Source organism: Balaenoptera borealis (genome assembly GCF_965194805.1).
Source record: "Balaenoptera borealis genome assembly, chromosome: 1".
Lineage (NCBI taxonomy): Eukaryota > Metazoa > Chordata > Mammalia > Artiodactyla > Balaenopteridae > Balaenoptera > Balaenoptera borealis.
In genome coordinates, this window is record NC_138860.1 from 82609795 (window position 1) to 82634010 (window position 24216).

At 42.0% G+C, this 24216-nt stretch overlaps 1 protein-coding gene across 24 annotated transcripts in view; it reads right to left on the minus strand.

The window, feature by feature from the left end:
- UBAP2L (ubiquitin associated protein 2 like) overlaps nt 1-24216 on the minus strand; it is a 43291-nt gene that overhangs the window by 7421 nt on the left and 11654 nt on the right. For 12 of the 24 annotated variants that reach the window (XM_082345009.1, XM_082345011.1, XM_082345010.1 and 9 more), the window contains 18 exons: nt 23938-24050; nt 22077-22136; nt 19838-19890; nt 17786-17871; nt 15038-15209; nt 10220-10418; nt 9342-9619; nt 9012-9184; nt 7783-7972; nt 7002-7056; nt 6425-6599; nt 5735-5807; nt 4473-4668; nt 4294-4382; nt 2974-3027; nt 2269-2350; nt 1285-1502; nt 795-900 (listed from right to left, as the gene is read on the minus strand). In XM_082345009.1, coding sequence (XP_082201135.1) covers nt 795-900; nt 1285-1502; nt 2269-2350; nt 2974-3027; nt 4294-4382; nt 4473-4668; nt 5735-5807; nt 6425-6599; nt 7002-7056; nt 7783-7972; nt 9012-9184; nt 9342-9619; nt 10220-10418; nt 15038-15209; nt 17786-17871; nt 19838-19890; nt 22077-22136; nt 23938-24050 — 2372 coding nt within the window. The remainder of the gene's footprint in view (nt 1-794; nt 901-1284; nt 1503-2268; nt 2351-2973; nt 3028-4293; nt 4383-4472; nt 4669-5734; nt 5808-6424; nt 6600-7001; nt 7057-7782; nt 7973-9011; nt 9185-9341; nt 9620-10219; nt 10419-15037; nt 15210-17785; nt 17872-19837; nt 19891-22076; nt 22137-23937; nt 24051-24216) is intronic. The other 12 variants (XM_082345024.1, XM_082345023.1, XM_082345015.1 and 9 more) reach the window with 2 other exon arrangements.

Here is a 24216-nt window from a genome sequence, read left to right on the forward strand (position 1 = left end):
CCCCAAGCAATGGCAACCACCTCCTCCCCATACACATCTACAAGGCACTGAAAAAAGTAGATGGAATTGTTTTATTCGAAGACTCTTACTCCCTGTCCTCCAAAAATGGAGAGTAGGTGTCAGGTATGGGAGCAGGGATAGGCTAAATATCTTTTAGGTCAGCACCCATTCAGAGGATTCCCGTATTTCCCTCCCTGCCATCAGAGGTGCAAATGGACTTTGCAAAGAGACCAGCCATACAAATGAAGGAACATAAAGGTCCAACTCTCCCTCTATTGAGTATTCATGCCTTACTCCTTTCTCTCCACATCTTCGGCCCTCTAGATAGGCAATAAAAAGGGGCCACATGAGAAAAGCAGTACTACAAAGAGATTTAAGCCAAACCTACCACAGCATGCTAGCTAAGAACCCATTTAACTCTTCTCTTCAGTGAATATATCCCCTATTGTACTACCAGTACCTTAAATGTTAACACTTGCCTCCACTGACATCTCAGTAAAATCTTGGGGCCCTCTGCTTCCCACCCAAAGTTTAGGCCAGCCAACATATTCTAATAGCCAACTCATGCGCCAGGGCATTCCCGTCATGAGTAGTGGATACACATTCTAGCATTAAGCTCCTCTGTTGGTGCTGCTCAGACAGACACCCAAGTCAGGCAGACATTAACAATCATACACGGAGCAGCAGCACACCCTCACCAACCCTGTTTTCTCAAGCACCAGATCTTCCTCCCTGAAGCTCATTTAATGACATCCCACAGACACCAATGACAGCCAGGGTCAAGGTGAGCTTACCAGTGTTGTATCCATGAGACCCATATCCACTTGGCTGTTGGAAAGGGGTGGCTGATGCATTCACACTGACATTCACACCATGCTGCTTGGAAGAGGTAGGAGCCACCTGAAGAGCAATAGGCCAGAACTACATTGAAATGGCAGCAAAGTACCACTCAACCGACCCCTTCTACTCCAGAGACTGGGCATTCAGCTGGCTACCCACTCTGATGTATGCTGTCCACAGTTTACTTAGCAAAATGGGTTCAGGGAATGAATGAGAATCTGAGGGAAGCAAAGCTGTACATTCCCCCTTTAGCTAATTCTATGAATGGGTAATCCCTTATCCCAATCCCAGCCCCACTCCCTCTCCCAGGCCAGAAAGAGGCTAGAGGTGGAAACTGTTCCTCTTCATTCATTATTAAAAAGTCATCTAGCCTTGAAAGCAGCTAGCATAGTGTCCAGGGCTAGGACTCTTCACCACAAGTAAAGACCAAGCCCAAGTACTTACAGGGAACACAGCAGGCCCATACTGGAAGGTGCTGGGGAGGCCCGGAACCCCTGTGTAGTATGGCAGGCTGGTGTAACTGTAGCCAGGAGGCAGCGCCGGGTTCAGGAATGTCTGCTGCGTGGTATGGTGAGTCTGTGTCTGGTTCTGCTGGGGCTGGGCCAAGGTTGTGGCCGGGGCCGGGGAGGAGGCATCCCCACGGCCGAACTTTGTGAGGTCACCTGTGACACGAGAGGCTAAATGTATCTGCCTCTTTCACCCCCCAACACCAATGCAGAATTTCCTCTTCTGGTTTCACATGATTCCAGGAGAGCCTTCAGAGACTATTAAAGTTCAGTGCTTTGAATTACATTTCTTTGCGGCTCCATTTAGCACTGCTCAGCACACACTCCGCACAGTGCTAGTCAAGGACTAATGTTGCATGACTGCGCAATACTGTGGCAGAAACCGGCTCCCAGAATAAAGCTCCTGTATGATTTCCCTGCCCACCTGTTTTCTTTCATCTCTTCCCCACCCCACCCCCTCCTTTCCTTCTCTGCTTCCCCTCCATGGGGAAAACTCCATGCTGGACTTGAAAAACAATGCTAGGTCAGGGAAAATGACAGGTCAATAAGGTCAACAATAGGTCAGGCCCTGGCCTAGCAAGGCAATGAGACTGCCACATGAGTAAGGAACAGGAGCAGAGATGAGTAGAGGAAGGCCAGTTCAACCACAGTACTTCCTGGAAAAAGCTAGAGAATAGCTGAGAAGTCAACACATCATCCGGAGTCACAGGGAGACAACAGAAAGCGGGATGAGAAGCCAAGTTGCTACATGCCCATCTTCAGCAGGATTCTGAATCTACCAACCCTGATTTACCACATCCATTTTGTACTTCTGTCAAAGATCTTAATTAAAGTGAGAACTGGATCCCTTCCTTCTACTAATCAGGTTTCTGCCACCAAGGCCAACACAACTTCCCTTTATTCAGCCCCATCCCAATCCTACCAGAATAAGGGTTGCTGGCCAGGCTACCATCCCTCCCAGTCAGCGGAGTGGTGGGTGTGGGAAATGGGATGCTGTAGTAATCCTGAAAGAGAGAGATAAAAGAGCAGAGACTCAGTGCCACTCATTCCCAGAAGTGAGGACATGTCATTCAGCGTGAGAAGCAAGAGAATGTTGGAGTACTGCAATTTATCCAGCCATTGATTAAGCTGGCTTGAACTGGCACAAACTCCATATTACTCTTGCATACACTGTCCCCCCTGCCTGGCCATGGGGACAGTCAGGCAAGGTCTACAAGTATGCCCACCAGGAAACACTTCAAGTCCATCAGTACCAATAATATTTTCAAACCTCTAGATATTATCCCTAATATTCTACTACTACTGAGAAAACAGATCTTCCTTCTGGAATTCATCAAAGTGTTTGAGACATACAGGAAGCATCCCAAGAGCTCCACAGTACTCTGAGCTTTAGAACAGGTTAAAATGTGTTTACTTCAAAGATGCCACAACTCTGATTAAAAAAAAAAAAATTACCTTCTGTTGGAACCACTCTCTAAGTACATTCTAATATATCTTAAAGTATGTGTATGGAGGTATGGCTTGAGAAAGAGCCAAGTCTGTGACTTATCAACTGAACATTTGGAATAATCCAAACATTAATTTTAAGATCACTTTCTTTTCCTAAGCTCTACAACCATATACTCACCAATGGAAATCTTGTCTGAAGCATCTGCAAGTCATCATAACCATATACTTGTGGCTGAAAGATACAAACATGTAACAATATTAATGAGGACTGGTCATGATGGTAGCAAACCAAGGAGCTAACAGACAAGATAAATCAACATTCATCCTCATTCTTAAGAAGAAGAGGACATAAATTATTTCCTTCATTTTCTTTAAGAAAGAAGTGAAATACAAAGAGATTACATGATTCATGAAAGGTCTTGAAGCTTTCCTCGAGCTACACAGTGATTCAACTAGGCTGGCCTCTGGGTAGCAGTAGGGTATGCACAAGTCATACACACATAGCCTGCTTTATTCTACCTGTCTTTGTCTCCTTTGCCCTTCAAAATATGGCTTAAAATTTATCTCCTTCAGAAAGGATTCACATTTTACTCTACTCTTTAATGTTTGGGTACTAAGGTAGTGTGTTAGATATTAAAAAAGTGCTAATGGATGTTTCATTTGTATGATATTCTTCTAGACTCTCTGAAGGCAAAAACAAGTTTTTTTTTTTTTTAATTTTTATTGGAGTATAGTTGATTTACCATGTTGTGTTAGTTTCAGGTGTTCAGCAAAGTGAATCAGTTATACATATAACATATATCCACTCTTTTTAGATTCTTTTCCCATATAGGCCATTACAGAGTACTGAGTAGAGTTCCCTGTGCTGCACAGTAGGTTCTTATTAGTTATCTATTTTATATACAGTAGTGTGTATATGTCCATCCCAATCTCCCAATTTATCCCTCCCCCCCCCCCACCCCCGCCCTAATCCCCTGGTAAACATAAGTTTGAAAAACATGTTTTTTAAAAAATTTTTTAAATAAATATCCTTCATCTTAATAGGCACTGAATACACGAAGCTGATAGAAGACACAACAGAGCAAAAGGCTACTACTGTCAGTCATCTATTCTCAGATAGCCCCAGACTAAGTCAGGGAACTCTACTCCAACTAGGTCAGAGGCAGCATAGACCCCCAGAAATTAGGAATCAATCCAACTAGAGAAAATAATTTCCTAAGAAATTGAAAGGGATTCAAGTTAGACACTCTGGCCTTTGGCTTCTGAGGCCCAGAAATTGTGTTTCACCCGAGAAAATACACAATAGAGGACCTGGCCTAGGTTTAGTCCTTCCTCTCTAAAAAATTATTTTTTTCCAAAACTACAAAGATTAAAAACTTGTTTACATGTGACAACCACTCATTTATTATTTAATTATATTCTTCCACCTGAAGCCATAGCCATAAAGAATAGCCATACCACCTTCCTCTTTTGGAGAAGATCCTTCAGTCTCACTTACCGGGTAGGCATGTAACAGCCCTGGAGCCATAATATATGGATTAGGCAACAACGGCGGGACCCCAGGAGGGAGGTTGGGAGGAGCTTTTCCTGAAAGAGAAATTATATTTTTATCTTGTCACACTATTACTTTGCTCGTCCATACCAAAGGAATGCAATTCATCTTCTATGCAGGGTTACCTGAAGTCGTAGCAACTGAGCTTCGAGTGGAGGCTGTGACGGTAGAGTTGCTGCCTAGGCTGAGGCCCAAGCTACTGCCACTATTGAGACTGGAAGAGACACTGACCACTGGGGGAGGTGCAGAGACTGTGCTGGATGTGGTGGAGAAAGTGCTGGAGGAAGAATGAAGATTCGCCTCACTCTCCACGTTTGTGTGCTTCAAAAAGGCCGTGCAGTGGAAGAGAGGAGGAGGAAACAGTGATTAGTATAACAGGTCAGGAAAGACAATCCCTTCTGTTGATTATATCACACCAACTTCTCAATTAAAAAGACTGAGGCAGGGTACTAGGGTGCTCTCTGCCAAAGTAATTAGAAGAAGTTACTAAATACTGTCTGGCTACACATTCCCCAACATTCATCTGGTAAAGATGGTAACAACAGACCCACTGCACATTATCACCCTGTTCAGAAAGGCAGCAGAGCGAGTAGGGACAAACTCCCTAGAAACCAACACTGACTAGTCAATGAGGAGACAGAAGATAGGTCTGAAAAATATATCATAGTCTTCTCTCCCACATTCTTCTTCACTAGGCCAGCACAACGGACCAGTTCACAAGCTAGAAAGAAGTACAAGTTCTAATGAATTTAAACCTGAAATAGTATACTTGAGGAAAGAGAGATTCCTGAGAAAGCCTTAACCCTCATTACCTTGCCCCAGGCTTTTGACAAACCAGACACCTTTGCCCAAAACAGGTCCTTCTGAAGTTAGTTTTCTTCCTTACCATCTCAGCTTAATTACACAAATTGTTATAAAATCACAACAGTGAAATTAATTCTTTGGCCAAAAGCTCTCATCTGGCCTCTACTTTCATAGGATGCCCAGACTCAAACTGATTATTTTCAGGACTCATGTCTGCCATACCGCAGACCAATGAATGAAAATGGCTGTACCAGTAAGAAAGGGATGTATGTTCTTACAGAATTTATCATAGCACACAAAGCCCCACCCAATTACAGTGTTAAAAAAAAAAAAGGTCATATATTCAAAAAAAGTCACTTCCAGGGCTTTGAGAATTGGCCTACAGCTCTGCAATATTTCTGGATTCTTCTGCCTCTCTTGGCTTCAAACATCCTTTTACTCCTTTCCTGAAACTTCAGATGAATTATCATTTTGCCACCTCATGAAGAAATTTTCAAGAGTCCCTTCTTGGGAGACTCTTACAGTTGGATAGTTGTTTAAGTGTAACAGGACCACACTTCCTCTTTTATAGCATCACACTTACCAAAAGAGTGGATGTCGAAGTGCGCCCAGAAGATGTTGATGATGAAAGGGTATTCTGCTGAGTAGATAACGTGCTGTAAGGTAAAAGAGGTTGCCATTAGCCATAGGGCTATGGTTACCTGACCTGAAGCTTCAGTCAAGAACACAGGCCAGACACAGAGAACTGACTTGTGGTTGCCGGCAGGAGGGGTGGGGAGGGATAGCGTGGGAGTTCTGGGTTAGCAGATGCAAACTAGTATATAAACAATGGATGAACAACAAGGTCCTACTGTATAGCACACGGAAATATATTCAATATCCTGTGATAAACCATAATGGAAAAAAATATTAAAAAAAATATGTATATGTATAACTGAATCACTTTGCTGTACAGCAGAAATTAACATAACATTGTAAATCAACTATACATCGATTGAAAAAAAAAAAAGAACATAGGCAAAGAAGGCAGAATATGGGACCAAGGAGATCTGAGATCATATGGTAAACACAATGGCCAGCCAGGGGTAGTGAGCAGTTAAAGCAAGAATGGGTGTTGAAAAAGGGGAAAAAGCCTCCTGTCTTTACTTCCCATAGCTTTTAGGTCACCCACTTAGCTAATGTGGTCTCTGCTAGGCAGAGAGGACAAGATAGAACCAGAGAGCTCTGTTATTACTACTCACCAACCCAAACCTCCATCCTCACCCCAAATCACCTGCTGTGTTGTGTAGTGGTAGTATTTGGAATCTCCTCATTGTGGCTCAAGCCACCCAAGGAAGATGAGTGCTGATTGGTTGTCGTCAGTAAGGAAGCTGCAGATACCGTTTCACTGAGAGGGGGGATGCTAGAAGTGGAAGGTGAGTCAGATTTCACAGCAGAGCCTGTAGCACCTGGAAATAAAGAAAGGAATTCACCTCATCAGAGGAAGTTATTAAGAGGTGACGACAGCCCTAGGCTGTCCCAAAGACAAGAGTGTGAGTCATTGAGTAATGGACCACTAACATTTAGGTACAATCTTTTCTTTTTTTTTTTAATTCCAAGCATTTCACAGCACTGATCTCATTCGTCCAATAAAGAGAACCCAGAGGATTATCACTGTTACAAGACAGAGAACCTGAAACTTACGATAGTTTGAGATTAAACAGCAAGGTAGAAAGAACCAAGCTAAGACTATACCAGGAGTTTTGATCACTGAGGCAGGGCTCTTTTCACAACAATCTACGAAATGCAAAAATATTTAAAGGGGAGTAAAAACACTACAACTGAGAGGAAAAAGCCTGGAGAACACTCACCTTCAACAGATTGCGTGGTCTGTAACTGCGTGGCCTGCACAGAACTGAAGCCATTCTGGTACAAAAAACAGAGGAATAAGAAACAGACAAACTCAAGTGAATAGGTCAAGTTAGCACACTGACTCAGCTTAACTTCTGTCAACCAATTTCTTTCAGAGAAATTCTACAAGTTAATGAAAGGATTAACATAATGTATACTACCTAAACAAAATAAAAACAACAAAAATTTAGAAACAACAAAAATAAGATATACCAACCCTGTGTGACCCAGGGCAACAGAAGGCAATGCCCAAACTGCTGAAGAGATCCCAAACCCCAAACAGATACAGGAAAGGTCCAAATCCAGTGATCCCTGGGGGAGGATGTGGGAGTATGACAGTTCAGCCAAACCACCTATTCTGCTGGCTGCATCTGACAGTCACTCCACATTGCCTCTAGCATATGCTGTCCCCCTCACCAAGCCAAGACATAGCAAGGTGAGGTCTACTGATATGCACCCACAGAAGGCTGGCAATCAGATCTTCCAAGAAAACAGGTAATTGAGACTGATTCTACTAAAGAGAATGAATCTTTAGTGCAGAGAGAATGATCTTCTGGCTCTAAGTCTCCAAGGTTAGTGAAGAGAACTTTTATTTCACCAACCACAAAAATGTGGTTCAGCTTCTCAATCAGCACTTCAGAGGTGTCTTAGCACCATTTGTCAAGAAGTAAAACACTTATATTTCAGAGATTTTGCCCACTATTCTCCTAACCAATGCCCAGGGGTTCGTGAAGCCAATACCTTTGCCTGAGTCAAGTCCTTTTGGGGTGATGAAGAGATGGAGCTGGGGTACCGCCGAGTCTGTGTGGATCTTTGTTCATATAGAGGGCCCTGAGCATTATTTTGGGAGGTATAGGTTGTCGGCTGAATTGGGCCACTCTGATAACCGGACTCCTGACTCTGGTTAGATGAAATTGTGGATGAAGATTCACTGTGCGGAACGGAGAAGGAAAATCTGAGAGTGACGAATAGAGCAGATCCGCTGATACTAAAACAGTGGAGAGCTACTACTTGTGTAAGTTGATTACAATCAAAAAGAAAAATTCCAGCAACAAATAAAAGAAACTGCCACAATTTTCTCTTGACAACAGTAGGAATTTCCACCTCCTATAGAGCCAGGGATCTAAGCTAAGAATCGAGTTTAAAAACATTTTCAACTCTTAAAGGAAGAGAAAAAATTCTTGTTTCCTTACATCCTGTTGTTATTAGAAAAAGAGGCTAAAAGTCAGTAGAAAGGATATACTAACTCTTGGTCCCTTTGATACCATCATAACATGAACCCTAAACGCGGGAAAAATCACCTTTTGCTCATGTTCATTTTAAGGAATTCTGAGTTCTTGGCCCTCTCAAAAACCCTATGAAGTAAATTCTCTTGAAAGGAACTTTTAAAATATTCATATGCATTAACAGCAATTATCATTCAAAGGAGCTAGGCTGGGGCAAGACATCTCTATTTTTAAATTCTAAGGATTGAAAAAAATACCCTAGTACTCTGGAATTCCTCCAGGATTTTCTACTGCTTAAGATGGCCTTCCCTGACAGCTATCAGAGGAGGCAGGGAAGGTTCTACTGGAAAGGTTTCTTTTAATTGTGTAATATATTCATGTTACCTCCTTCCTAGGAGTTCAAAGCTACATCCTTTGTAGGCTTAAGTCCACACCAAGGGGCTAAAACTGTCAAAAGCAATTTTAGCTGTGGTAGATGCCAAGGTACTCTGTTAAAGGTGGGGTACACGTCTCTAAGAACTGTGCTTGGATATTCTAGAAGTGCCCAAGGGATACATTTCTGTTTAGAGTTAGGAAAAACCTAGTAACAATATCTTAAAGTGCTCAACAAAATGCTACAATTGGCTACTTTTCCCTCACTCAATCAGAGGCTTGGCCTGTCCAGAGTTCTGGGAATCAGCAAGAGATTTAGAAAAACTGGTAAAGGTCTGATAAAAGAAGTCTTATGACGGCTGTTTCCTCTACCTGGCCGTGCTGGTATAGAGGCTACTTGGAGCCTGGCTTGAAGAGGCGCTCGTGGTGGGGGTGGACTCATAATCAGAAAGGACAGGCTCTGACCCAAACTGCAACGCCCCAAACTGCAGGTTTAGCCCTGAGATATCTGCCGAGCCAGGCATCTCCACAGCCAGAGCAGGAATCTGTAGAGAAGAAAAAGTAATGGTTTACTATAAGCTTACTGTAAGACTAATAAAAAACTTCTGCTTCAAACCTCCAAATTACACCCTTACAATCTCAATTCTCAAATCCCACACCCCTTTGCCCTAAAATAATATCTATCTAAAAGTTCAAATATACCTTAGAAGTCAAGGAGGCTTTTTTCTTCTGCTGTTTCAGTTTTTGCTGAGCCGGCTGAGGGCTGGACGATTGGTTGTCTGAAGACCCAGGAGACATTTGTGGAGCCGAGGTGGATTTGCTTGGCAGAGGAGAAGACGGAGGTGGAGGTGCAGCAGTGGAGGTAGCCACTGCGGGTGGCTTCTCCTGAAGGAACACCTCCATCATGGTTGAAGATGGGGTGAAAGCCTGGCGCTTTGTAAAGGGGCTGTGCACTGTTGAATCATTTGGGTTCTTCAAATCTGCACGAGGAAATCCAATAAGCATGAGGCCAGAGGTGCTCGTGAACCTCAAGAAAATGCTATTATCCTGCTCTAGAGCCATGAATTAGGGCCCCAGGAATCAGAAACTCATATAAACAGGTCCTCTTTTAAGATTTAATCTCATTTCTATAGATGGCAATCATAGGATTTTATTTGTTAAGTAGAACCGAATCAAATCAAAACTATTACCCTGCCTATGTAAGAAAGGAATCCAGGAATTGTCCATGTTTAAAGTGTAAGGTCCTAAAATGGAAAAGCCCAAAGGCAGTATGATGTTTTCAAATACTGAAGATAAACCTAGGGAAAATCCAAACCATCCTCAGGTCAACAGAAGACTGCAAATGTGTACAGGGCTAAATTTGATGAAAGAGATATACAGCCTCAACTTACGTATTTATTTATTATTCCCCAGCTTTCTCAACTGAGCCTATCTCACCAGGGGAAATCACTGTGGGAAAAGAGCCAGTTGGCTGCCCTTCTCCTCACTTCAGAACACATTCTCCACCCCTACTCCTGCCAGCCTCTTGGCAGTAATGCTCCAATGCTTAAAGAATTCAAATCACTTTCCATATTTCTCACCATACTGCACCAGCGATGGGGATTGTGTGGTGGAGCCCATGTCCCAAGAGGAGGTGGTGGTGGTTCCAGATTGAGAATGCTGAGCTGCCAACTGAGCCAGGGCCTGAGCAGTCTTGAATTGCTCCAAGAACTGGGAGCCTGTGGTGCTGCTGCCTTTAGCTTCACCGACATCACCAAATCCTTTCCCTAACATGCTCACCTGTGTAGATCAACACAGAGATTAGAGAAATCCACAGCCAAGCAACCTTGTTCAGCTACTCAAAAAACAAACAAACGCAAAACACTTATCCTGGTTAAGAGCCAGCATAGGTAAGACAAGTAAAGAATGTCCAGGGGGCTTCCCCGGTGGCGCAGTGGTTGAGAATCTGCCTGCCAATGCAGGGGATACGGGTTCGAGCCCTGGTCTCGGAAGATCCCACATGCCGCGGAGCAACTAGGCCCGTGAGCCACAACTACTGAGCCTGCGCGTCTGGAGCCTGTGCTCCGCAACAAGAGAGGCCGCGATAGTGAGAGGCCCGTGCACCGCGATGAAGAGTGGCCCCTGCTTGCCACAACTAGAGAAAGCCCTCGCACAGAAACGAAGACCCAACACAGCCAAAAATAAATATAAATAAATAAATATTTTTTTTTTAAAAAAAGAATGTCCAGGGCTTCCCTGGTGGCACAGTGGTTAAGAATCTGCCAGCCAATGCAGGGGACACAGGTTCAAGCCCTGGTCGAGGAAGATCCCAGATGCTGCAGAGCAACTAAGTCTGTGCGCACAACTACTGAGCCTGCGCTCTAGAGCCCACGAGCCACAACTACTGAGCCCGCGTGCCACAACTACTGAAGCTCACGTGCCTAGAGCCTGTGCTCTGCAACAAGAGAAGCCACCACAATGAGAAGCCCGCGCACCGCAACAAAGAGTAGCCGTAGCCCCCGCTCGCCAAACCTAGAGAAAGCCCGCGTGCAGCAATGAAGACCCAACACAGCCAGAAATAAAAATAAATTAAATAAAATTTTAAAAAAAGAATGTCACCAAATAGAATAGTCCATTACAGCATAAGCTCTGGACTCAGACTGTCTACATTCAAATCCTGGTTAAATAATTGTGGAAAAATTACTTGTAATTGGTCTGTACCTCATTTTCCTCATCTGAAAAGAGGAATAAAAGTAGTACCTCATAAAGGTGTAGGAAGATTAAACAAATACTATATAAAGCATTTAATATGTGCATAGCACATAACAAGCAGTCAAAAAAATAAGAGCCATTAAAATTTATACCATTACCGGGACTTCCCTGGTGGCACAGTGGTTGGGAGTCCGCCTGCCAATGCAGGGGACACGGGTTCGAGCCCTGGTCTGGGAGGATCCCACATGCCGCGGAGCAACTGAACCCGTGAGCCACAACTGCTGAGCCTGCGCTCTAGAGCCCGCGAGCCACAACTACTGAGCCCACCTGCCACAACTACTGAAGCTCGCATGCCTGGAGCCCGTGCTCCGCAGCAAGAGAAGCCACCGCAATAAGAAGCCCACACACTGCAACGAGGAGTAGCCCCCGCTCACCGCAACTAGAGAAAGACCGCATGCAGCAGCGAAGACCCAATGCAGCCAAAAATAAATTAAAAAAAAAAAAAATTTATACCATTACCATCACTTTCCCCTCCCTCCTTCTCAGGGACTCCTTTAATGACTGGAGGGGTTTTCTCCCCTTTGAATTTTTAAATCAACTAATACTTGATTATTAAGCTAACATGAAGGTGATATAAAATTTCACTTCAGCCATTAAAATCTTTGCCCCTTCCACTGAACAGCTCAAAAGGAACAAAAACAGCTAACTGAGCTTCATCTCAATGTTTCTAATAACTAGCACAGAGACAAAGAAGCAAAGTTAAGGGGCTATCTCAACTTCTGCACTAAAAGATCAAGTAATGAGTCAATATGATTTTCTTGTTTTCTGTGTATATCCAAGTTCTACAGGGTAATCATGATGACAAAACAAAATTTACTCTTAATGTTTCTGGGGGATTCTCTCTATTCCCTACTACCAAGTAAAACTACTAGCCTAGACCAGAAGATTAACCATGTGGCCTTGACTATTCTAAAGAATCTCCAAGGAGATTTAGTCTAGTCTCTCTTAGGTTCTTACTTAAGCACATCATGATCTTCATCATTAAGCGGTGCTTATACAAAACCAATCTGTCCAACCCAAGGTAAGACTTTTTTCCCCCACTTCAGTCTGTATCCCAAGACTATACAAACAAGAACAGAAACACTGGAAATCTAGTTGAAAGTACAGGATTGCGGCAGAGAGATGATCCCGCACAGCAATGATTACCAAATATTCTGCAAGCGTGAAACACTGAAGGTATAGAAAACTACCTAACATTCATATATTATGATAATGGGGAAAGGCTCCTATATTACTTACATGTATTAAATTTCAAGGGAAATTAATCCTCTAACCTCTGTCCTCAATGGAAAAGAACTACATTAAATAGCATACTGATTAACACAGGTAATGAGAAAAAAGAATAGTACTTATGTTTAGTTTCACATATCACACGATACACATTAAACAGAATGTTAAAGTGGAAGTATACTGAAAACTTATTTTTGATATGAGAATTTGGATTTAGGTGTAAATCTTCAACTCCAGACATTAAAGGCAATTAAAAGCGACACAGAGCACTTAACCCATTTTCCAGTCATGTATCTCAGGTGTTGATAGTTATTTTCTGATCTTCATTATATCTTCCTACGACATTTGTCCCATTTTGTTTCTTCCTTCTTTTTCTTTTTAGTCCCAACACTCCTCTCCCTTCTCTGCCACCTTTTCTCTCCTGTGACCACTCATACATGGCAGAATATCAACCAGCAAATTACTATTAACACAAAAAACTATTTTAAGACAACAGTTAAAAACTAACAGAGTGGGACTTCCCTGGTGGCACAGTGGTTAAGAATCCGCATACCAATGCAGGGGACACGGGTTCGATCCCTGGTCCAGGAAGATCCCACGTGCCGCAGAGCAACTAAGCCCGTGAGCTACAACTACTGAGCCCTTGTGCCACAACTACTGAAGCCCACGCGCCTAGAGCCTGTGCTCCGCAACAAGAGAAACCACTCCAATGAGAAGCATGAGCACCACAATGAAGAGTATCCCCTGCTCGCCGCAACTAGAGAAAGCTCGCGCGCAGCAACGAAGACCCAACAGAGCCAAAAATAAATAAATTTATTTTTTAAAAAACCTAACAGCTCTTGGATTAGAGGCTGACTTAGCAGTTTTACAGCTGAAGTAACTACTATAACCTTACTACTAGAAAAATAAAAGTATATGCACACATGTAGTTTCTTACCTCTTACAACTATAGTAACCCTCCACCAAAAAATAAACAGGAAAGTAAAAGCAAAGAGGAGAGAAAAAGCAGTACTTTTAGGATTTACTGACCATCTTTGTTTAGTTATTTAGCCTTTGCTATAATTGATGACCCTGAATTTTAAAAAATATTCTGAATCAACAAGTCATTTGCCGTAAGTGCTCTAGGTTGTTAATAACCAATACCATTACTTCCACATTTGTGGAGACTTTACCCATTATCTTATTTATCTTCCTGAAGCCCTGTAAGATAGGCACAGCAAGCACTCTTATCCCCACTTAGAGAGAAAGGGAGAAATAGCTAGTAAGTGGGCAGATTCAGGAAGACCCCAAGTTTTTAGAAGCCTAGCTCAGAAATGTCTGGTTTAAATGAATACATATGACAATTCTGCTCTCTCAAGAAACAGGGAACTGCTGGACTTCCCTGGTGGTCCAGGGGTTAAGACTCTGTGCTCCCAATGCAGGGGGCATGGGTTCAATCCTTGTTCGGGGTACTGAGATCCCGCATGCCGCACAGTGCAGCCAAAAAACAAAAAACAAACAAACAAAAACAGGGAACTGCTACAACCTTCCATCAAAGTTTAGTTAGTATTACTAATACTAATTAGTATTAAAATTGGTTGTCATTGATTTTCACTCTTCAAGAATAATAGTGGGGGCTTCCCTGGTGGCGCAGTGGTTAAGAGTCTGCCTGCCAATGCAGGGGACACGGGTTCGAGCCCTGGTCTGGGAAGATCCCACATGCTGCGGAGCAACTAGGCCCGTGAGCCACAACTACTGAGCCTGCGCGTCTGGAGCCTGTGCTCCGCAACGAGAGGCCGCGACAGTGAGAGGCCCGCGCACCGCGATGAAGAGTGGCCCCCGCTCGCCGCAACTAGAGAAAGCCCTCGCACAGAAACGAAGACCCAACACAGCCAAAAATAAATAAATAAATAAATAAAATTTTAAAAAAGATATTTCCGAATTTAAAAAAAAAAAAAAAGAGTAAGTGAACAATGTTCGCACAATAAGTATTCAGTAAATGATATTAACTCATTTTTTTAAAAAGTCTACACATTTAAAAAATACAATTAATTAATTTATTTATTTTGGCTACGCTGGGTCTTAAGTTGCGGCATGTGGGCTTCTTAGTTGTGGCATGCATGTGGGATCTAGTTCTCTGACCAGGGATCGAACTCGGGCCCCGTACATTGGGAGCGTGGAGTCTAACCCACTGGACCACAAGGGAAGTCTCCTAACTCATTTTTATAAGATGACTCAGTCTGTCCAAAGCTAAGTCCTCTCCTAGAGCTATCCCCTACTACCCAACTCAACATCTCTACACCCAAGTCAGCTTAGGAAGACAAAAGAAGACGCTTTACCTTGCCCCAAACCTCTGGGTATCACTGAAAGGAATTACTGTATGTATGTGCTGGGGTTGCAGAAAAGTTTGGTTAGGATACACCATGTTTCCTACTTACCATACTGTGATGAGAAAACGTGTTCCCTGAAGCAGGCTGTGATATGGCACTCTGCTTCGAGTTACTGAACACCAGAGGCTGGGCAAGAGAAGGAGCCTGAGATGGATCCAGATTAGATGAATCATTCTCCATTGAAGATGGTGTCTTCCCCAACAGAACAGCAAGGTCAATTCTGGTGGAGAGATGGGATCTTGATGAAGAATGAACATTCCAGCATTCCCCAACACCCAACTCAGATTATGGTTAGATCAAAATGAAGTCACTCCCCAGAAACCCAAAGCCCTGAAATGCTTAATTCATCAAAATAACAGATGTGTAAGAGCCACAACAGTATCTACCTATGCTCCAATGAGGCTGCCAACCTTAATAATGTTAAATATTTTAATTTTAGTGAAATTAACTTAGTGAAATATCAAACGTTAACTTTAATACAGCAGCTCGATAACTGGGCCAAAATTTACAAATTTTTACCCATGATTTTAATACTGAATACCTGTCATTACCAATATCTAATATATAAAACCACATACTAGAATGCTGGCTGGCATCCTCAAGCAGCTTTGGAACAAGAAGGGTTTGGGGAATTTTTCCCCAAATTTTTAAAAAATTTCAAGTTACTTGTGGTATAATGAAAATATATACTAGGGGCTTTGCAAATTCCCTGAGTAGTAGGAGTGTCTTTTGTTTTTCATAATTGGTCTCTTTCAACCAGTTTATGCTAATAAAGTTACTCAGGGTGGGACTCCTCACAGAGTTTCAAGAAGGTGGCTGGTCACCAGAAACACCAAGAAAGTGATTAGAGTTGGAACTTTCAGCCCCATCACACTCCACCCACTTCTAGGGAAGGAAGAGGAGCTAGAGATTGAATTCAATCACCAATGACTTTATCAATCATGCCTATGTAATGAAACTCTGATTAACAACTCTTGAACAATGAGGTTCAGTGAGCTTCTGGGATGGTGAACACATCGATGTGCCAGGAGGGCAGCACACGCAGAGAGGGCTTAGAATCTCTGTGCTCCACCAACCCCCACACCATGCCCTATGCATCTCTTCCACCTGGCTCTTCCTGAGTACTGGTTATAATAAGCCAGGGACAGCAAGTAAAACTCTTTCCTGAGTTACGTGAGTCATTCTAGCAAATTATTAAACCTGAGAAGGGGGCTGTGAGAACTCCCAAATTTGTAGTCGGCTGGGCAGAAATGTGCAGGTGGCCCATTTGCAGCTGACCTCTGAAGTAAATAAAGGCAGTCTTGTGGTACTGAGCGGTCAACTTGGGTCTGCGCTAACTCTGGAGAGTTAGTGTCAGAACACCCAGCTGGTGTCAGAGAATTGCAGAATTGGTGTGGAAAAAAAAATCACAGATATTTGATATCATAGGGGAAAAAAAAAAAAGTATGGAGGTTCCTTAAAATACTAAAAATATAACTACCATATGACCCAGCAATCCCACTACTGGGCATATACCCTGAGAAAACCATAATTCAAAAAGAGACATGTACCACAATGTTCACTGCAGCACTATTTACAATAGCCAGGATATGGAAGCAACCTAAATGTCCATCAACATGAATGGACAAAGAAGATGTGGCACATATACACAATGGAATATTACTCAGCCATAAAAAGAAACGAAATTAAATTATTTGTAGTGAGGTGGATGGAGCTAGAGTCTGTCATACAGAGTGCAGTAAGTCAGAAAGAGAAAAATAAATACCGTATGCTAACGCATATTTATGGAATCTAAAAAAAATGGTACTGATGAACCTAGTGGCAGGGCAGGAATAAAGACGGAGACATAGAGAATGGACTTGAGGACACGGCGGAGGGGAAGGGAGAAGCTGGGGCGAAGTGAGAGTAGCATCAACATATATACACTACCAAATGTAAAATAGCTAGCTAGTGGGAAGCAGCAGCATAGCACAGGGAGATCAGCTCGGTGCTTTGCAATGACCTGGAGGGGTGGGATAGGAAGGCTCAAGAGGGAGGGGATATGGGGATATATGTATGCATATGGCTGATTCACTTTGTTGTACAACAAAAACTAACAGCATTGTGAAGCAATTATACTCCAACAAGATGTATGAAAACAAAAAACACATTACCTCTGGTAATGACATCCTGAACATCCTATTCCTATCGCACTTCTCTTTAGGACATTCTGAATCAACAGCTATCATACCCAGGTCTAGAAATAATCCAAGAGTCTTTCAGGGGATAAAAATATTCCCTGACAAGTGTCATCTCCCTCTACTGACCCCAATACCTATGTTCAAGTTCTAAAAATTTCATAAGCCAGATCCTAGGGAAAAAAATTATCACCATACTCAGTGGGCTAAGCAGGCAAAGATCATAACTATTAAGCAAGAGATGAAACTGTTGAACAGTTCTGCAAATTCAGAAATATATGAAAACTTTCCACTTTCAGCTTCTCTTTACCTGACTTACTACAAGTTCTAAGTTCTAAGCTTTAATCAATACCTGTGATGCTGACAAGGCTGACCTATGTATTAAAGGGCTATTTGGGGGAGAGTTAGCTTTAAAATTGTAATATATGGATTTCCATTCAGTAGATTACTAATATCAACTCTTACAAATCTACCAATCAACTTAATAGGACCCTAATGTGATTTGGTTATCATCATTACCGACACCATGGGAGTCTGAAGAGGCCCAGTGCCACTCTTCCTTACAATTAACTTAGCAGATACCCTTGGGAAAAGATACTGAATTATACCACACACTTGCCTCTGACCAGCAGTGATTGTCACATTCTCCGCAGGCAGAGGCACTGATGACACATTAGAGGCAGTGAAGATCTTGGTCTCAGAAAGCTGGAAAACAGAGGAATTAGTCACTCCTAGTGTTAGGTAGGTTTCAGTCAGAAACCTGGCATAGGTAAGGGGAATTCAACATCAAGAAAAAGGGGGAAACCCTTAGAAGAGAGAACTATCTACTCTAAGGAATCCTGAATGGACTGACCTTCAAGCCCCTTCTATCTATGCACAATGGTTTTATCAAAAGAGAGGGTAGAATCAAGAAACCCAATAAAATCTAGTGAAGTCACATAATATGTGCACTGAACTTACAGGAAGGTGAATATGCTAGACAGAAAAACAGAGAAAGCCCCTTTATATTTTCCCGCTACAGCTCCCAACACCTACCTCAATCCAAACCATACTTTATCTTCCACTACTCCTCTCAAAGAAAGGAAGATCACAGCCAAGATGAAGACAGAAATAAGTTAATTCTTGGCTTTTGAGCAGTAAGGGCCCAAGTGCTGATGAGTTGATATATGGAGGAATAATTTTAACATGTATTTTTTGGGGACTTCCCTGGTGGCGCAGTGGATAAGACTCCGTGCTCCCAATGCAGGGGGCCTGGGTTCGATCACTGGTCAGGGAACTAGATCCCTCACGCATGCCACAACTAAGGAGCCCACGCACTCCAACTAAGGAGCCGGCGAGCCCCAACTAAAGGAAACCTGGAACCGTGACTAAGGAGCCCGCCTGCCGCAACTAAGACCTGGTGCAACCAAATATACATATATATATTTTTTTTTTTTTAAGGCATTTTTTGCCTTAAAACTGACTTTGTTACACCTAGTCTCTCCACTATAAAACACTAAAATTAGGTAAGCAATTGTAGGGAATAAATCTTCCTACTATTCAAAAGTTGATTTTTTTTGAGGGGGGGGCATGCTGCCCGGCCTTCTGGGATCTTAGTGCCCCAACCAGGAATTGAACCCCGGCCCTCAGCAGTGAAAGCGTGGAGTCCTTAACCACTGGACTGCCAGGGAATTCCCCAAAAGTTGATTTTTTAAAAAAACTTTTTGATTAAAATCTCCCCTCTAAAAACAGGGAATCCACTCCCCCAAATATATCATTCTCTGGAAGGTGGTTAAGCAGACAAGCCAAATCTTAGAAAGTATTCACAAAGCAGTCTAGCTCTGCTACAATAGAAAAGAATCACCCTCTGATGCTGATACATCCAGAATTTTAAAACTCAGGCCTGAAAACCAAAACAGTTTGACACATCATTTCCTCTTATCATATTCTGTCTTGACTGAATCAATACAAGTACAAGAAAGTTCATCCATGATCACGGGAAACTGTAATTCACAGCAAAAGCTTGACTGTGACCAGGGATCAGCAAAATTCTTTTACTCAGGTACTACTCCAGTGAATTCATATAGCTTGTTTATGTGTCATCCATCTATGAGGTTTCCTAGTTTAGTCAATCTGGAAGATAGCCAAACCTACATGTTCATCTCAATTACAATCACCACGTTGGACTCTTAGTACAAGAACAAAAGGGGTCCCAGAGTCAACCAGACTGTAAACTTAAGAACTTGGTACTGTAACTCTCATCTGTACCCATCTCTAAGCCAATTACAGCACCATACACCAATGCCTGAATGTGAACCAAATAACTGATTTGCTCCAAGGAGAGTCATGTGCCACCAGAAGCTGTTACTCAATGCACTACCTGCCTAACTCCATTGCTAGTGCCCTACCCAACCACCATCTCTTCCTGGGATAAATCCGACAATCAGATATTGGACTTACACAAGTGCACTTGCCCTTTCCATAGTCTGGTTCCACAGAGTCCTGTTCATGCCCAGTCTCCTTCATATAACATATGTGAAATGTTCTGGCTCAGAACACTATTTTGGATGTAAAAGTTTTGGGTCAGAATCTTAAGGGTGAATTTTGAGGGGTAGAAACATACCCATTTTCTATCCCTAAACACCACTTAGGGATAGAAGGTACTAATGAGGAATGACCTGGGAATACCTACATCTTCATTCCAATCTTCAGTTCCCCACTCCTCTGTTGCAGTCCTCCATGCACCTGGGAATAAAGGAAAAACAATGAAGTAATTTTAAGTGCCAGTACCAAGCATAGGCAGAAAATACGGATGTATTAAACTTTTGGCAGCCAGAAGTGTAACCAGAATTTAGTAATCAGAAGGGATTCTTGGGCTTCAGAGGGAGGAAAGGACTTTTTAGAAAGGGATACCTCAGAACAACCAGGGTTTTAATAAGATTATGATTTCACAGCTATTTTCAGTTCTTGTTACACAGCTGTAATAGGAAAGAGAGTGAGACAGTAAGAAAGAGAGAGAAAATGCAAGAGAGAGCAAGACACCAATGGACCCAATGCTCCAAGCAATCTCTTAAGGGCCTTCAGTCCTCTGACTTAGTAGTCCATTCAGTGAAATGGCAGCAGACAATTTAAACTGAAACATGCAAGCTATACTTATTTGGTGTAAGACAATACTACAGGCAGTCTGAAGAAAGATGGCAGCAGGGGCAGAGGAACACAAATGGCTGCCACATTATAGTCAAAGGGCAGTGAAGAAGGAAAGGCTTGAAATCCAAACTGAGAGCACTGACACCTACCTGCTATGGGAACTGAATTTAAAAATGCATACTCAGGGCTTCCCTGGTGGCGCAGTGGTTAAGAATCTGCCTGCCAATGCAGGGGATGCGGGTTCAATCCCTGATCCGGGAAGATCCCACATGCCGTGGAGCAACTAAACCTGTGCGCCACAACTACTGAACCTGTGCCCTAGAGCCCGTGTGCCACAACTACTGAGCCTGTGTGCCACAACTACTGAAGCCCGTGTGCCTAAAGCCCATGCTCCACAAGAGAAGCCAACGCAATGAGAAGCCTGTGCGCCGCAACGAAGAGTGGCCCCGCTCTCTGCAACCACAGAAAAGCCCACGCGCAGCAATGAAGACCCAACGCAGCCAAAAATAAAAATTAAATTTAAAAATGCATACTCAGCAGAAGTCAAGTTTATAGATCGTATTGATTTAACTATAAGAAACCCCAATGGATCTGTTCTTTTCAGAAGACACAAGATGAGATTGAAAAATCAAATATGTGTAATAGTTACCGTACTGGTCCTAACTATACAAAACACAAAATCTGACCTGCTGAGGTCATGGCACAGTCTGTAAATAATCAAACCACCTTCCACATTCCCCTTGTTTTGCTTCACGTATACGCATATCCTCAGAAAAGGAACCTGTCATTTTTTAAGGAACATAGGTGAGTTTCTATGAGACCTAAAATTCTTCCCTTCAACCAAAGAACCACACTAAGAAATAGGAACCTCTGTGTAGCAAGGACCAGAAAACACCTTATTTTCTTCTTCAGAATAACAGTATATATTTAATAATTCTTAAAACATTCTCTACAAATGAAGAAAACTTCTTACAAGAATGAAAGAATGAAGGCGTGGCATTCAGATTTCACTGTCACTGAAGAGAAATATTCTAACACCTACAAAACCGTCTGAAATTCTCCTGAACATTTAATAATGAAAAATCCTATTTCCTAGAGAAAAATATGTTCAGTGCAATGCCCTTCCCAGGAAAATGTTAAAACTGTGCCAGGGAAATTCCAAACCACTTAATAATGACAATGTTCTCCAAATCAAACTAAAGTCCAATCTCAGTTTAGATAAGTTACAAACCACATTCTCTCCTTCTCTAGTGATGGCATTTTTCCTCCCCATTGACAACCATCCCACCCTGGCTAACTGGAATCCAAAATCTGGGTTAACACATACACACAATCCTAGAATTGGAAGTGATCTAAGAAGTTATTTACTACTGAGAGGCTATCTCTCAATGCAAGAATTTTTTTTCCCCTGCACTCTGGCGACTGCATCTGGAATGGAAAGGAAGACTGTAGACAGCTACTTGACACCTTCCTATATAGGACATATGGTCTTGGCTAAGGAGAAGGACTACACTGAGGAAGCGTTAAGGCGCAGAAACAGTGCAAATGCTCTGAACAAAAGATTAGGGCTTCCATTCCATCAGCAAAAAGCACAGACAATGTAAATGTTAAATATTCATTAAATAAACTAATTTTTTTAAGGAGGAAAAACAGGCACAGAATATGAGAGAAGAAAGCAGAAAAATAAAAAGCAGGAAGACAGAAAAATGACATATCCACAGATATTTCAGTTCATAAAAATCTATTAAATATCCGGGGCAGTTAGGCGCCTGGATGTATCATACCAGGAGCAGTCTCAAATTTTCGGGGATAATTTGACCCCTCAACCCCAATGAAATCAAGTCCTGAAACAAAAAAGAAAAGAAAAGAAAAAACCAGTGAAATTTTGCTTGTGAATGAGAATGTTTGCCCCCAACACACAATTCCCACTGTACCTGTGGATATTTTAAGGGTAGATTTGAGTCTCTTTTTAAATTAAAAAGGGAATTTGTAATTTGCTATCATGAAAACACAAAAAGAGATCATGCGTGAAGGTAAGTTCAAATCATGAAACTTGAAGGGAATGCATGAAACTATACTCAACACTTTCACACTAACAAGATGACAGCAGCAATTCACATAATTTTTCATTCAGCCACAAATCAAAGATTTCTGATTCTAGCCTCCCAAATCTGCTGTTCTCTACTCGGTATAAATAAACACACACCTCTTCCTTCCCTCTCTCTTTTCCCAACCAGATCCTTGTTGAAAATAGCTAAGGCTTTCAATCTAGGACTGGGACTCCATGCCTGATTTTCTATCCACAACTAAAAACAAATCTCTCGACTTCTATTATCTTTTCTGCCAATGATAAAAAGCCAAATATCCAAGAACGAACTACAGCTCAGAAACATATCTGTTATTCAGACTGTTACCAATGCTCTACAAAGCCATCAAGAGATGAATGGTTCTAATGCCTCCAAAATATAATAAGTTAAAACAGAAGAGGATATTTCACAGCCAAATGGTTAAGGGACTTCAAAAAGATATCTAGCTTGCCAATAACTCAACTTTAGCCTCCACCAATGAGAAATCTGTATTAAAAATGAGTTTATAAGATAGCTTGATGAACAAAAAGCAAGTAACATTCAGGACCTGAGGTACAGCATACTGTCGGCAGTAGATGAGAAATGATTTGTGCCAAAGACCTTCCTAAAGACGCGGGATTAAGGTAACTGATCTTTGAAAGGGGGCAACGCAAATTTAAATGGATAAGGAGTCAAAGAGCCTATTTCATGCTCTACTATTAACCCTTCCCCTACTTTGTAAGAGGAAAAAAGTCTCAGGCTTTCCATGTGCTGGCTCAGCCAGAAAGAGGTAGCTGATCTCATAAGAAAGTACTCTGGAACCAAGAGGCTGCTCTTATTTAAAGTAGTAAAAGTTATCTCTTACTCCCAAACACATCTTGGTGTATCCCACAAGCCTAACATATCCTCAAACATATATACGCCACCCAAATATGCATCAAAGTCAGCTAATAAAAAAAGCGAATCCCATAATACTCTACCACACCCAGAAGACTATCCAACAAAGAGAGGCAGAATGTCTCCAGATTTCCTTCTTGCCCAGATACTGAGATTTCCCAAAAATTAAGGGAAAAAGATACTCCTATCTCTGTATGCAGAAACAAATAAATTGACAGTGGGCTTTGATTCTGGGCCCTATTCATCTTTACAAGTAGTGGCTTGATTAATTAATTCTGGATATCTTTTCAAAAGGCAAAGCTAAGTAGCCAAACAGAAACACTAGGAAATACAATTGGAGCTAATGGTATAATGGAAAGAGCATGAGCGTTTAGAGTCAAAAAATTCTGAGTTCAAATACTAGCAAATTTCAAAACCACTCTTGCAGTCTAAGTCTTGTTATTTGGAAAGTGACGATAAATAATGTCTATTTCATAAAATAGTGATGAAGATCAAGTGAAATAGCATGTATAATGTGCCCATGGGCACATAGTAAATGAAGAGAGTACACTGTAATTCAGTTGTCACCCCTTTCTCTCTCTGACTCAGCAGCCAAAAACTACTCCACTTTTTTGTTAGTATAACCTCAAAAAAATTATTTCCTTAGATTCCCAGAGACAAGAAACTAATAAAAGTCACTCACTCGTCCCATCATCTGGTTCAAAGTGGCCAGTGTTGTTCCATGTATTGCCGCTATTATTGCCATAGTTATCATCAGTATTGGCCGGCTCTGCATAATCAGCTGGGTTAAAGGTTCTGGGAGGAGGAAAAAAAAAAAAAAGCTTAAAAGAGCCTCTGAGCTCTAAGCAGCACCAGTGAAAATTAACTCAAAAGGAGGGCAATCAAAATCTTGACTGTCTCTTTCCTAGTACAGATCAACCATGGCCCCATTCTATAAGCCTATAAGCTGCCTACTTTTCCT